Genomic DNA, 16,729 nt, shown 5'->3' on the forward strand with positions numbered 1-16,729 from the left:
CAGCGCTCAGAATCTCCCATTTGTCTTCTGGAAGTCATAGAAACAGGTATGTCTTGAAAACAAATTGTACAAAAGTTTTAAACACCTTCTATCAGCACTTACAATCAACTTCTGTAACACTATGTCTATGTCTTATCACTTAGTAAGAGGCAATCGACCATTAATGGCCTTTAACAATATATTATACTTGACTTTTAAATGCTTGAGGAATCGAGTAAGTTGTATCCAATAATATGGAAGTACTTGTGCACATGCTGTACTAGAACTCAGAGATTACTAGCAACGGAGGCTCCTGTGCCGCCGTCCGTAGAATAAGTAAACTTTGAACAAATGAGGCGTCGTGTGGCGCCATCTATTAGTAGGGAAGAAAAGCATTTCAGTTGGTTGCGCTATCTCTTGCAGGATGTATTGTAAGGCATTTTTAAAATTTAATTTTTAAAATTTCATAAAAATTATTCTTCTGATAAGCAATAATTGGAAAGTGAAATGATGAAAAACACAATTTGCTGTACATTGAAATGTTTCACAAACGTAAAAACCATTTACATACAAAATCTACCTGCTTTGGCAGGAACAAAGTCCATAGTGCATTGTAATTTGATAAGTAAATCTATAAGTAAAGAAAATGAAGTAAAATCTTGGCTAAATAAGAAGAAAACGAAAATATATACATTACCACCAACTATTATGGTGAATAGTGCGAGGCCTCTTGTGGCGTTGTTCAATTGTGAAATCATAATTTTCTAGTTTTTTGATGATATTCTTAGGATGACTGTCACACTTCATAAAAAAGTTATGAGAAGCTTTTAGAATTTCAGAATCCGTGGGTTTAATTTTTAAGTCATTGTGAAGAGTGCTGTTTCATACGAACCAAGGTGCATTTGTAATTATTCAGATGGCCTTGTTTTGAATTCTTTGCATTTTTTTGCAATGAGTTCTTGCAGTTGCAGCCCACGCTGGGGAAGCATACAGTAAAATCGGGCGGATAGCTTGTAGACAAATAACTCTTTTTGTAGTGAGACTAAGTTTAGAATTTCTCCCTATGAGTACATAGATACTGCCTATTGCTTGGTTGGCTTTTTTACAGATATTTTCGATATGGTTTTTGAAGGTTAGTTTTTGATCGAGATAAATGCCTAAATATTTAACACAGTTTTAATTTGGGATGGAGATATTATTAATTGTGATATTGTTAAGATGTCTTCTGGAAGGTTTTTTTTTTGGGGGGGGAATAAATTGTAGTGGATTTGTTTCCATTGATTTTAATTTTCTGAACGTTAAACCATGGGAAGATATAGTCTATTGTATTTTGGAGGTTTTGGATGGCTCTTTACAGATTGATGGATTTGCTGAGAATTGCAGTATCATCTGCATAGCATTGCATCATTACACTGATATTAGATAGCTCGTTCTTAATACGAACTTAAAAAGTTCTGTTTTCCAAAAAACTTGAAATTAGTAGGATTAATCAAGGTGGTAATTTGTTTCCGATAAGTTTGATAAGGAGGCCTGGGTGCCAAACCTTATCAAATGCTTTTTCAATATCAATGAAGATGCCAGCAACAGTTTCTTTTTTATTAAAGGCTTCAGTAATTCTTGTAACTTGTTGGGTGGTGCTAAATCCATGCCTAAAACCCAAATTGATGTTCCTTAATCATATTATTGTCTTCAGCGAATTTAGTGAGCCTACTGATGACTAATCTTTCAAACAGCTTGTCAAAAGCTGAAAGTAAACTGATGGCTCTGTAATCTGAAGTTGGAGATCCATTTTCCCCAGGTTTCTTCAAGATAATGATTATCATATGCTTGAATTGTTTAGGAAGAAATCCTATACGCAGGCAAGCATTAAAAATGTAATATAGTTGCAGGATGGCTTTTCTTGGTAAATTTTGCAGGGTTTTATTAGTAATTTCGTCATAACCGGGAGCTTTTCTTGGCTTTAATTTTCGAATTAATTCTGTAATCTCTCTGGGTGTGGTAGGTGGGTTGGTCTGATTCTTGAAACTTTCTAACTGCTGAGTCATGTGATCAATGACTGCCGAATCATTAGCATTAACAAAATGATTGACAGTGAATTGATTTTCATATGATTTGGCAAAAGCGTTTGCAATATCTTTTGGATTAATTAGAACTTAATTATTGTAATTAATAGGTTTTATTTCATCTTTATTTCTTCTAATAGCTTTAGAAATTTTCTACACGGAGTAACTGATATGTGATAGGCTGTTAACGAAGTTGTTCCAGCTGTCGCCTTTATATACTTTGATGAGTTTTTTAACTGTTCTGTTAGCTTGATTGAAATTTTGTTTATCGATGGGGTCTAAAGTTATATGATAAATTTTTCGAAGCCTGTTCTGTTCTTTAATTTTGTTAAGGATGTACGCAGGGAGAGTGAATTTTTCTGGATGAATGGCCGATTTAGATTTATTGAGTGCTTCATGCATGCTATGGGTGAATTTGTCAATTGTGTCTTCAATATCTTGGGGAAAGTTTAGCTTTCGAGTAATAACTGTGTTCTCTTGCATAATATAACTGAAGTCTTCCCAGTTGATCTTGCTATTTACAGGTGGTAATCTGTAGCTTAACCCGTAAAAGGTAAAACGCACAGAAGAGTGACCAGAGGATAAAACATTATCAGTGAAAAGATACGGTTGCTGGTTAATATAGGCGGTAATAAGAATATCCAGTGTGTCTTCGCAGCCATAAGCTGAAGAGATAAAAGTAGGATCATCAGGTGCATGAATGTTCATATCCTTAAATTGGCAATAATTATATAGAGTAATGCCGTCCGGGTTATTAGTTCTGGAGTTCCAGATGGTATTTTTGTAGTTGAAGTCTCCAGCTATTAGTGCAGGTAATCCTAAGTTAACTATTGCATCCAGGTCTTGGGTATTGAGATGTGACTGCAGAGGTTTATAAGCAGAAACTATTAAATAATTGCAGTTGCTGCAGGGTAAGATACAAGCACCAGCCTCTATGCTATTGAAAGCAGGGAGAGAGTATGCATAACTTTTTAGAGAGCTTTTTATGGCAATTGCCTTTCCACCGCCTCTGTTGTGAAGTCTGTCAGCTCTATAAATATCGTAATTAGGAATTTTTAGTTTATGTGTACAGCAAAAATGCGTTTCATTAAGCATAACTATGTCTAAATTATTATTAGAAACATAATCTCCGAGTTCTAGCAGTTGTTTTTAAATTCCGTTGCAATTGTAGAACATAAATTTTGCATAAGAAATCTGTTTTAAATTATTGGTATATTTATTTCGGTTGTAATTAATCATGTTCGTGATTAATGAAAAGCCTTACAGCCTCGAGGGAGATGTTCAATCTGCTTGAAGAACCTTTTGCTCTTTTACTTTGTAGATACATATCGTGTAAATTTATGATGAAATCTTTGAATTCGTCAAAACTTTCTTCTTTAACTTCATTATTCTTAAAATTATTATTAGTATTTTTAGTAAAAATATTTTTTTGTTGTTTAGAGAGGCTGTGGCAGAGGGTTGATTGGTTTGAGGAGTCGTACTATTTCCTGATTTGTTGTCAGTAACTATAGTGCGATTTTGGTAAATTTTTATAATTAAATCTTGTTTTTTGTTGGTATTAGAATTTTTAAATTTATTATCATCGATCCCTGGCCTCTTGGGACATTCCTCGCTGCATGCAGGGTGAGATCCATGACATAGGATACATGTAGGAACAAAATCTTTCTCAAGTCTGTTGGGCATTCTTTAGATTTGTGAGATTCAAGACATCTCATGCACCTTGGCGGGTTATGGCAGGCTCTTTGAGAGTGACCGTACCTCTGGCAGTTAAAACACTGCGTAGGTCCCGGTCTACTCTTATAATCTCTTATTCTGACAAACATATCCCTAATTTTCCTGACATGAAATATCTTTTTACTTTCATCTGTCCTGGGCGCTTCAGCGTAGAAAACGAGGAATACAGTGGTGCCATCTCTGGTTCGCTGTAGTTGTCTAACTTTAATAACTGGAATTTATTGTGATTTGAGATCTTCTTTTACTTCATCTGCTCTTATGTCATCAGATAATCCTTTTATTATGGCGCGAACACATTTATCAGAATTTAACAAATAAGTGTGGAATGGTATAGTTTCTTTTTTAAGGTAATCCTGTATTTTCCTGTAATCGTCTGACTCGTAAACTTTTAAGACTAAATTGTCCTCTTCTTTTTTGGCATCTACTTTTTCTACTTGTAAAACTTCCTTAATTAGTTTGCATAAATCTTTCCAATTTATGTTTTTTGTAATTACTAGTGCTGGGATTTTTCCAGCATATTTACTTGGTTTTACAAAAAGTGCATCATTAGTGTCAGCCTCATCCATTTTTTCATTTTCTGTGGGGTTGTCAAGATTTTGATCTATAATTAGCGCATTAAATTGATTGCTAAGCTGTGTAGGAGGGAGGTTATCACCTGAGTCAGATAGCTTTCTCGCTCTTTTATTTCGAGGTGCTGGAGCCCATTTATCTGTTTCGCCATTAATTATTGATACATTTTTAGTAATAGCATCCATTGTAACTTGTTTATTTGCGAGGAGCATAAGAACTAAGATTTCAGATTGAGTGCATTGGGATTCTAAACTTTTTAACATTTTAGTTTCCTCTTCCGAGGGGTTCTCTCATATTCTTTCTAAGATTGTAAAGCGTTTCCATTTCTTTAAAATAGTCCATGTCCATAGCCATGTCGTCAATTGTTAGATAAGCAAAGAAAAAGTCAGTAGGGGAAAAAATAAAATAAATAATACAGTTGTAAAGAAAATCAAGAGTCAATAGATCGTAAATACCCTTTCAGCTAGCGTATAACAATAAGAAGCAAAAGAATGTACTCACTCAATATTCAAGTAGAATAGCTGTTATCCAACATCTCATTCATACTCTCCTCATATTGTAACTCAGAATGCTTCCTCTGTAACCCTTCATAAAGCTGGCTTCTTATAAGATTTCCTTTTTTGCATATTTCATGACATGAAAGCACGATTGACTGTTATCTAACATATTTGCATACTTCCATTTACCTCTGCAGCGAATAGCATCCTCTTCAATTCTAAATGGCTTCCGGAAATTAGCATTTTCCTTTCCGTGCTTGACTTTTGGAAGTGAGTGTATATATGGTAAGGGCCGGTTACAGAGTTGGGGTGGCAGAATTTTTTTAATTTAGTGACACACCGAGCAACAAAATCTACAAATGGGAAAACTTTTAGAATTTAGAACAGGCACAGGAAGCAGAATTTAGAAAAGCAACTAAGGAACAGAATTTAGAATCCACAGAGATTGCCTCCGCTGGGAAAATGCCTAGCTCCAGGACTGTGTATGATGCATTAAGACATATTAGATGAATCTTTTAAATTGTCAGTTTTCAATTTCTTTATTTAAAAAAAAAATCCTTTCTATAATGCCTGCCCATGTGATAGGTTTACAAGAATTTTGACTTTTTCCATGCTTGTGTCTAGTGAAAAGTAGAGAAAATAAAGGGAAGATAAACATATAAGAAAAATATTCTAGTATCAGAAGTAAAACATTCAAATATTATGTTTTCATTGTTCTTCCAGACATTCTCCAAAAAATAAGAAATTCATCGCAAACTTTCTGTAAAATACACCTTTTATGTGTTAATATCATGGAGACATTTTTTATTTTGTTACATTTTTCTGGAATCTTCCAGAATTGTCGGTCTATAAACCTTGCCTTCAAATCCTTCTACACTTTCCAAGCTGCAATGTCTAAAATCTTAAAGAAAAATTACCCCTACAAATTCTGTAACAGAAAAAAGGCCAGAAATATTTTTTTGGGGAAAAAAAAAAAAAAAAAAAAAAACGGAGGGAAAAAGTATAAAATTAATTTTACAGAGAGAAATGATGCACATTCTCAGAATTCTAAATATTTTGAGACAATTACATGGGAAAAACTCTTACAATGAAAAAATTAAAAAGAAGACATTTTTAATTAATTACATAGCTATTTTCCTTTTGCTAAGAACTGCTTCATAAATTGTCCATAGCATTAAACCTTGGTTATTTTTCAGATTCAAAATATTATATAAGTGAGTGTCCAAAATGGAACTTTATATAACATGACAGCGAAAAATAAAAATGCTTTATTTAAATGCTATTTTTAAATATAATTTCAATATATTAATTACCATTATTTTAATGAAATTTATCAATGTTACAATATTTTAAAAAAATTCATCAAAAAATTCCCAGATCTCGGAATTAAAAATTTTCTATAGAAACTGATGGTCGGAAATTTATCATTTTCAATTTAGATTTTTAGTTATGATACAGTCCACGAAATAAAATTGTTGTTGTTGTTGTAAAATTTGTCTTTAATATAGAGTCTAACCAGCGACCTCAAAACATTGGTCCGTGGAGCCGGAGCTAATTAGAATAAAAAATGGCTAATGAAAACATAACTATGTTGAACAGAAAACGTGGTGGTATTAGATCACAAATAATGAAATTAAAGTCGTCTGTCAGTGGAAAAAGTGATGATTTTGGTTTCGAACAAATAGAAGTATTGCAAGAAAAAGTTCACAAGTTAAATAAACAAATTGATGAACTTCGCTTGGATTATTACAAAGTGTGCAAAGATGAAGAAATATCAGACATCGAAGCTACTTTTGAAGAAATCGAGATGGATATTACCAATGTTCAGGTAAGCCTGAAATGTCTTTATACTTCATTATGTAGTAAGAATGCAAATAACGAGTATGCAAATAATAGTATCCCAAAAACAAGAAGTAATTCATTGAATTATAAATTGCCTGAAATAACATTACCTAAATTTTCTGGCAATTTTGAAGACTGGAATTTATTTAAAAACCAATTTGTAGCTTTAATTGCATCTAATAGACAATTAACAGATTCTCAGAAATTGTTTTATTTACAATCTTGTTTAATTGGTGATGCAAAGCAGATACAAACAATAGATGATACATTTTCTTCCTTATTTAAGGCACTTGAAGAAAGATATGATAATAAGAGACTGGTTGTAAATTCTCATATCAATGAATTACTTTCTATTGAAAAAACAGTTCATGAAAAACCTAAAGATTTACGCTCATTAATTGATAAAGTTCAGAAACATTTAGGAGCATTAAAATTTATGGAATTAAATATGGATAAATTAAGCGAAGCTTTGCTGATTAATATTATTCTTAATAAAATAGATAAAGAATCGCGTAAGCAATTTGAAATGTCGTTAAATAATAATGATTTATGTGATGGGATTCTTTCATGACATCTCTTAAAAAGCGATGCCAGATGTTAGAAAATATGCAAAACAAAACTGTATTTGCAAAAACAAAACAAAACATTCCTCCAAATAAGGTTCCATCATTAGTGACAAAAACTAATAATAATGATAAATTTATGTGTCCGGTTTGTAAAGATAATCACGCAATTTTTAAATGTGAAACATTTTTAGCATTAAATCCAATGGAACGATACGAAATGATTAAAAGGCTTTCTTTGTGCATTAATTGTTTACGATCTAATCATAAAGTAGCTTCCTGTCAGTCTAGACATGTTTGCTCAGTTTGCAAATTAAAACATAATTCATGACGGATCCATGTCGTCTGCAACAAGTGGGGGAAAGCAAAGTGAAACTACGCCCTCCCCAGAGAACCGCAAAAATGAGGCTGTTTTGAATAGCAATAAATCAATAGAAAAAGCCTTATCGACATGTCGTTTTTCGAAAAATAAAACTGTTCTCCTTTCAACTGCGATTGTTTGGGTTAGAAATATTTATGGCCAATTCGCTAAAGCAAGGGCAATTCTTGACTCAGGCTTGATGACAAATTTTGTTACAAATGAATTCTGTGAGCATGCAAATTTAAAAAAGGAAAGAATAAATATTCCCGTTTCTAGTTTAAATGGGCAAATTTCAAACATTAAATCTCGTACTTTTGCTTCTATTTTTAATGCAAATAATTTGTTCTCTTCTTCATTAAATTTTTTAGTTGTAAATAAAATCACAGATTTAGTACCTTCTACAAAATTAAATATTGAAAATAGAGATATTCCTAATATATCAAGTTTGGCTGATCCAGAATTTGCCACTCCATCTAGTATAGACCTGCTTTTAGGAGCAAAAATATTTTATGACATTTTTATTAATGGCCAAGTTAAATCTTCTACGAAATCACTCGTTTTCAGAAAATCTGTGTTTGGTTATATAGCTACTGGTTCTTTGAAAACATCCTTTGAAAACTGTCAGAATTATTGTGGACTTATCGGTAATGTTGATAATATTGATAGATTAGTAGAAAAATTTTGGTTAGTGGAAAATATTGGTGAAGAAAAGCCAATGCTTAGTCAAGAAGAAGAATTCTGTGAACAACATTTCAAGGACACTTACAGACGAAATGAAGATGGCAGACTTATCGTAAAAATGCCTATGAAAGACGAACAATTAGGAGATTCAAAACATGTTTTGAGGTTACTAGTTAGACTCTATACTAAAGGCAACTTTACAAGAACAACAACAATTTTATTTCGTAGACTGTATCATAACTAAAAATCTAAATCGAAAATGATAAATTCCCGACCATACGGGACAAAAACATGTATGCTACGCTAGGAGTTCGAATCTTAACTAACTGAAAATTGCGCAGAAACAATGCGCTGTACATAACTTATATTGAGGAGGCAACATACTGCCCCACGTTGCAATATCTATGATATGCAAACTAAATCTAAGTATACAATTCAATATCAATACCAATTCAGCTATTCATTTTTTTTAAAGCATTAACAAAGACTTAAGTTAGTAAATCATTTACAGAATGAAATAAACAATTCAGAAAATTCGATAAAGTTGCAACATTTGCAAAATTTTTCAGTAGTTATGGTAAGTATATCAACATTTCAAACAGTAAAAAATATTGACATTTTTCATCAAATTACCAAAATACAAGTATAATAAAGAGAAATGTATATTTTATTAACAATAGAAATTAATCCATGAAATTATCAACAATAGGCAATAAAAAAATTTTGATATTGGCCTTTTAATTGGACCAAACTTTGTGTTAATGACTGCTACTCGTATCTTACCATCTTTACCAGGAATTGTCTGATCAATTCTTCCTAATAACCATTTAAATGGAGGTAATTGATCATCTTTAATAATAACCATTGTATTTTTCTTTATATTGTCCTTTGAAAAATACCATTTCTTTCATTGTTGCAAGTGATTAAGATAGTCAGTTATCCATCGTTTCCATATAATCTGTACCATTTTAGTTAATTTTTGCCATCTTGACAATCTGCTTTCTGACAAGTCTAAAATTTGAGGTTCTACAATTGTGTTTATGGGTCTACCTATTAAAAAGTGACCTGGCGTCAAGGGTTCGTAATCTGAAGGTTCAGACGATAAAGGAGAAAGAGGTCTCGAATTTAGTATTCCTTCAATTTGATCAATTACGGTTAAAAATTCTTCATAGTTTAGTTTAGCATCGGAAATAGTTCTTTTAAGATGAAATTTGAAAGATTTGATTCCAGCCTCCCAAATTCCACCAAAATTGGGGGCACGAGGAGGAATACATTTCCAAGAGATATTTTCAGATGCCAAATACTTACCCAAAACTTCATCAGGGGCAGTAACTAAAGAAGCAAGTTTCTTTAACTCTTTGTGAGCTCCTACAAAATTAGTTGCATTGTCACTAAACAGACATGAGCTTTTACTTCTACGCGAAAAAAATCGTTTTAAACATGCAGTAAAGGCTTCAGATGTTAAGTCAAATACTATTTCTAAATGAATCGCTTTTGTAACTAAGCAAACAAATATTGCTATATAAACTTTATGTAAACTACCTTTCCTTTGATTTCTATATTTGATTAGAAAAGGGCCTGCAAAATCTATCCCTGTGTTATGAAAGGTTAGATTTGGATTTACACGTTCAGGAGGTAAATCAGCAATTAATTGGCATGAGCTAAGCAACCGCCCACATGTAATATATCTTTTCCATCTAAAAATGGATTTAAAGTTTTTACCTGACTTTTGATTACTTTCTGATCTTGAAGTGATTTAATCTCCTCTGCAAATTCTATTACCTGAACCATTTTTATCAAGTGCACTTCTGCATCTTTAAATTCAGTGCTACTAATGTGGCCTGTTTTCTTCACTGGACCTTTCAGATTGGACAGAAACCTGAAAATAAGACTTAAAATTCTAATTAGCTTAACATAATTATTTGTTAATTCAAAAAAGGTATTCCAAAACAAGTTTAAATTGCAGTTCAAATTAACGTCTAAAGGTTTTTTAAGTTCATCCTGATAAGCAGGAGAATCTATGAGAGTCTTGTCAAGTTCAAATAAAGAAGCATCACTAAGTTCGTTCTGTTCAGGACCATTCCACGACAAAGAAGATGTCATAAGTTCATGAGGATAAGTATCACTAGAAATCAGATCTGCCGGATTATTTGCTGATGATACGTGCTTCCAGTGTAGCGGCTCTACTAGTCTTTGGATTTTGGAGACTCTATTTGCAACAAAGGTCTTCAAAAGATGAGGAGAAGTCTTCAACCATGACAGTGCTATAGTTGAATCAGTGCACAGAATGATGTTATCTAAATGCATCTTCAATGAGTTGCTAACTTTCAAAATCAGATGAGCCAATAACAAACATGCACAAAGTTCCAATCTTGGAATAGATAAGGTTTTCAATGGAGCCACACGAGATTTGCTGGCTAGTAGATGAGATGACGAGCTGTGATCTTCATCGACACAAATCAAGTAGACAACTGCACCATAAGCGGCTTCCGACGCATCTGCATATCCAATGATTGAAATCTTGCTTGGATGATTGGAGAGGATGCAACAATTAATTTTTATGTTTTCCACAGTCTTTAAATTTGAAACTATCTGTTGCCATTCGTGAGCAATAGTTGCAATAAGTGGTTCATCCCAACTCAGTTTTTGAACCCATAATTTCTGTAAAAATATCTTGGCTTTGGTGATTACCGGACCAATCAGTCCTAAAGGATCATAAAGTCTGGCAATTGTTGATAAAATGTCTCTTTTAGTATATGATGATTTCTTCTCGATTGAGACTTTAAAGCTGAATTCATCCTTCTGAGAATTCCATGTAATACCTAAAGCTTTAACCACATTATCACTTTTGGAGGAGAATGAAAGCTCAGAGCTTGTAGAAGGGCTATCCAACAGTTCAGGAGAATTAGAGTTCCATTTGTGTAAAGTCATTCCACAACTATGAAAAAGTTGTATAAGCTGATTTTTTAATTCCCTTGCTGAGTCTAAGTTTGATGAACCAGAGATGACATCATCAACATAACAGTCTGACAAGACAGCTTTGGCAACTTCAGGATATTTATGCATTTCGTCATGTGCAACTTGCTTTATTCATCTAATGGCTAAAAATGGAACACTCTTAGTACCATAAGTCACCGTTTTGAGTCTATATGTGACAGGTGAGTCGCTAAGGTTTCTCTTCCATAAGATTCGAAGTAAGTCTCTTTGGGATTCATCAACCAAAATTTGCCGGTACATTTTTTGTATATCCGCAATAACTGCAACTTGATGTTTTCTAAATCTCACAAGAATATAAAAAGTATCTTCTTGGACTGCTCCCGCTAAAAGTAAATCATTCAAACTTAATCCATTTGAGCTTGGGGCACTAGCATTAAACACAACTCTTAATTTTGTACTTGACTTCTCTGGTCTATATACTCTATGATGGGGAAGGTAATATTCAAGTTCTGGTTTTGAATTATCATCGACCCTTTCCATATGTTCCAAATTTTCATATTCTGTCATGAAATCTTGATATAAATGTTGCAATGTAGCGTTTTTGCTAAGACATTTAACTAATTGATTGAGTCTAATATTGGCTAAGTGCTTTGAATTTCCTAATTGTTCGTCTTTCATAGGCATTTTTATGATAAATCTGCCATCTTCATTTCGTCTGTAAGTCTCTTTGAAATGTTGTTCACAGAATTCTTCTTCTTGGCTAAGCATTCACTTTTCTTCACCAATATTTTCCACTAACCAAAATTTTTCTACTACTCTATCAATATTATCAATGTTACCGATAAGTCCACAATAATTCTGACAGTTCTCAAAGGATGTTTTCAAAGAACCAGTAGCTATATAACCAAACACAGAATTTCTAAAAACGAGTGATTTCGTAGAAGATTTAACTAGGCCATTAATAAAAATGTCATAAAATATTTCTGCTCCTAAAAGCAGATCTATACTAGATGGAATTGCAAATTCTGGATCAGCCAAACTTGATGTATTAAGAATATCTATATTTTCAATATTTAATTTTGTTGAAGGTACTAAATCTGTGATTTTATTTACAACTAAAAAATTTAATGAAGCAGAAAACGAGTTATTTGCATTAAAAATAGAAGCAAAAGTACTAGATTTAATGTTTGAAATTTGCCCATTTAAACTAGAAACGGGAATATTTATTCTTTCCTTTTTTAAATTTGCATGCTCACAGAATTCATTTGTAACAAAATTTGTCATCAAGCCTGAGTCAAGAATTGCCCTTGCTTTAACGAATTGGCCATAAATATTTATAACCCAAACAATCGCAGTTGAAAGGAGAACAGTTTTATTTTTCGAAAAAAGACATGTCGATAAGGCTTTTTCTGTTGATTTATTGCTATTCAAAACAGCCTCATTTTTGCGGTTCTCTGGGGAGGGCGTAGTTTCACTTTGCTTTCCCCCACTTGTTGCAGACGACATGGATCCGTCATGAATTATGTTTTAATTTGCAAACTGAGCAAACATGTCTAGACTGACAGGAAGCTACTTTATGATTAGATCGTAAACAATTAATGCACAAAGAAAGCCTTTTAATCATTTCGTATCGTTCCATTGGATTTAATGCTAAAAATGTTTCACATTGAAAAATCGCGTGATTATCTTTGCAAACCGGAGACATAAATTTATCATTATTATTAGTTTTTGTCACCAACGATCGAACCTTATTTGGAAGAATGTTTTGTTTTGTTTTTGCAAATACAGTTTTGTTTTGCATATTTTCTAACACCTGGCATCGCTTTTGAAGGGATGTCATGAAAGAATCCCATTCACATAAATCATTATTATTTTATGACATTTCAAATTGCTTACGCGATTCTTTATCTATTTTATTAAGAATAATATTAATCAGCAAAGCTTCACTTAATTTATCCATATTTAATTCCATAACTTTTAATGCTCTTAAATGTTTCTGAACTTTATCAATTAATGAGCGTAAATCTTTAGGATTTTCATGAACTATTTTTTCAATAGAAAGTAATTCATTGATATGAGAATTTACAACCAGTCTCTTATTATCATATCTTTTTTCAAGGGCCTTAAATAAGGAAGAAAATGTATCATCTATTGTTTGTATCTGCTTTGCATCATCAATTAAACAAGATTGTAAATAAAACAATTTCTGAGAATCTGTTAATTGTCTATTAGATGCAATTAAAGCTACAAATTGGTTTTTAAATAAATTCCAGTCTTTGAAATTGCCAGAAAATTTAGGTAATGTTATTTCAGGCAATTTATAATTCAATGAATTACTTCTTGTTTCTGGGATACTATTATTTGCATTCTTACTACATAATGAAGTATAAAGACATTTCAGGCTTACCTGAACATTGGTAATATCCATCTTGATTTCCTCAAAATAGCTTCGATGTCTGATATTTCTTCATCTTTGCACACTTTGTAATAATCCAAGCGAAGTTCATCAATTTGTTTATTTAACTTGTGAACTTTTTCTTGCAATACTTCTTTTGTTCGAAACCAAAATCATCACTGTTTCCACTGACAGACGACTTTAATTTCCTAATTTGTGATCTAATACCACCACGTTTTCTGTTCAATGTAGTTAGGTTTTCATTAGCCATTTTTTATTCTAATTAGCTCCGGCTAGACGTTGACCAATGTTTTGAGGTCGCTGGTTAGACTCTATACTAAAGACAACTTTACAACAACAACAACAATTTTATTTCATGGACTGTATCATAACTAAAAATCTAAATCAAAAATGATAAATTCCCGACCATACGGGATCAAAACATGTAGGCTACGCTAGGAGTTCAAATCTTAACTAACTAAAGTTGCGCAGAAACAATACGCTGTACATAACTTTGAATTTGCGCAGAAACAATGCGCTGTACATAACTTATACTGCCACGTAGGAGTCAACACATTTAATAAAAGAATTCACATCCCTAAAAGCGAAAGTTGTTTAAGAGCTCTTCATTAGAAAAAATTAAATGATTTTGAAATGCTTATGTTTTACTTCTTGCTCAGAAACTCGAGTATCCCACCATTTATATTAGAAAAAAGAACAAATTATAACCCACGAACCCATTCAAAAGATAACCATATTTGTCAGTGAATTAACAAAAACATTCCTCCAAAATGCTAATTCACATTCAAAATGGCAGTCGTAAAAGCAGACAGAAATTTCAGACGACTGAAATTAAGGACCTTTTGTTGATTTGGGCCAAAATTAAGCACTTTTGAGGACCAAAAATTGATTTCAAAAAACATAAGGACTTTTAAGTACACTTAAGGACCATATGAATCCTGTTTAAGGCTTTTTTCAGTTGTTTATTTGACATATTTATTTGATTTAGGTACTTATATATTTTGTCAATTTTGTATCTTTTTTGGAAATTACTTGTACTTTACATTAAGAAAGTTTATTTTTTTTTAGTTGCTCAGATGACCATAGGATATGGTTTTTAGCAATCGTTCATAACTTGTGTTTGTGGTTTAAAAATTGCATTGTAACAGAAATTTTGATCTGGCTACCATTTAATTAGAATAGAAAACTGAATTATTTTTGTCCTTCGCCCTGAGGAGAGCAAAAATATTTCAGTTTGACTGTTTTAATGATTTGTCCCAATAGCTTTGCTTTCTTCAATTTGCTTTAGTTCTAAAAATTGTTCTTACTCATTCTGAACTTTTTCTATTGCATTTTTGCAATACTTAGGAAATTATAATTTTAGTATTCAATATAATTTAAATACAACATACTTTTGCTACTTAAGGATAATTTTTCTTTTATTTAGACAATATTTATATTTTTAAGATTTGTCTTATTTCTTTTCCTATATATACATTTACGCACATAAATGACTAGGCATAAAGTAAAAAGCAGTTCAAAACCTTATCTAATCACACATTGACAGCAGCAACAAGCGGCGGTAATAATGCAAAATTAATTAAATTAAATTACCACATCTAATAAACATGTGATGAAAAGCGTAAATTACTTTACTCTTTTTTTCATTTTTGGTTTTTAACATTTTTTGCATCTTTCATGCAATTTACCATTGCACTTTTGGTTTTTTAAATTATGAATAATATGGTTTGTCCCAAACTGAATACGGGATAGATTTTAAATGCATTTTAATTTATTTTGCATTTTATGCTTATGACCATTTCAAAAAGTGTTAAAATGCATATTTTCCAGATCGGCTAGATACTAATCAGGAACATAAATGTTTTCATTCTAAACTATTTAAACAGAAAAAAAATTCTTGGTGATTAAAAATTTTTATTAATTCTGAGCATATTGACTTAGTCAATTTTATTTTTTCAGGAGAAATTCAAAACATTTTAAGTATTTTAATGATTTCACTTATTTTTATGACTGAGCTAAAAACGCTATATCTCGAACATGACTGATTTTAGAATATTATGCTTCTAGTTTTTAAGAAATCTGTCTAAAAGTAGTTATATCATTCAATAATAAAAATAACTGGTCTGGGATCCTGTTTTAAAATAAAAAATAAGCTAGTTAAAAAACTTACAAGGTATAGTATACCGCATATCTTCCCAATTAGATGTTATATCTCCACTCCAATGACCACTATGCACTTCTTGTCCAGCAAATGTTGCACGAGAAATTATGAAAGGTCTTTTTTTCCTGATATCTTTAAGAGCACTAAAACCGAAAATTTAGAAAGCAACATTAATTATAAAAAATATAGAAACTGATATATTATTTATTACACCCAAAAGGCAACACAAAAAATACACATAAGATCAAATAGTATAAATTGCTTTTCTAACAATGTGGGGGATTAGAAGTATAAAAACTCATGCTATTATTAAAAATTTGCATATAAGTTAATGATTCACAGCAGAAACTCAACTAATAACAGCTTACTGTTGACCAAAAACCTATGTAAAGACAAATAACCAATTTGGACATATTTTCTACATTAGATACTGCATTTGTACTACTAACTAATTAGGGGGAAAAAAATGTTGCTATGGAAGCCATAAGGAAGGGGAAATATACATTACCGAAATGTACACCTGATCCTCATTTTTAAAGATGAACTAGCTATTAAGCAGCATGTCCATCAATCAGTACTGCCTTTTATAACACTTAATATCAGACTGTTATACATATGATTAAACTTAAATACGAAAATTCGGAAGGATAGATTTTATATAAAAATTTTATGGAATAAATGATAAAATAGTATCTACATGCTTAATAACTTCATGAAATAACCAATTTTTTAAAAATATTTCTAAGCTTTTTTTTTTAAACTACTCCTCTGCTATAATTTCCCAATGCAGGTGTTTCCTACTATCCAGAAGTACAGCATTGTGAAACTGAAGACAAAACAGTTTTAGTTTTTGGGTTACAGTTTTAGTTGTACTGAAAGAAAATAGCTTAAGCTTTATATGTGTGCTATCAGGAAGCAAAAACGA

The 16,729-nt window shown here is 31.8% G+C and overlaps 1 protein-coding gene across 3 annotated transcripts in view; it reads right to left on the reverse strand.

Moving 5' to 3' along the window:
* The window catches only part of LOC118205799 (lysosomal alpha-glucosidase-like), a 108,746-nt gene that overhangs the window by 55,845 nt on the left and 36,172 nt on the right, over positions 1 to 16,729 (reverse strand). For all 3 annotated transcript variants that reach the window (XM_085817740.1, XM_035378082.2, XM_035378081.2), the window contains exon 10: positions 15,814 to 15,947. In XM_085817740.1, coding sequence (XP_085673866.1) covers positions 15,814 to 15,947 — 134 coding nt within the window. The remainder of the gene's footprint in view (positions 1 to 15,813; positions 15,948 to 16,729) is intronic.

Source organism: Stegodyphus dumicola, chromosome 5, assembly GCF_044657685.1.
Source record: "Stegodyphus dumicola isolate Sdum_Otavi_A_Nest chromosome 5, ASM4465768v1".
NCBI classification, from domain to species: domain Eukaryota; kingdom Metazoa; phylum Arthropoda; class Arachnida; order Araneae; family Eresidae; genus Stegodyphus; species Stegodyphus dumicola.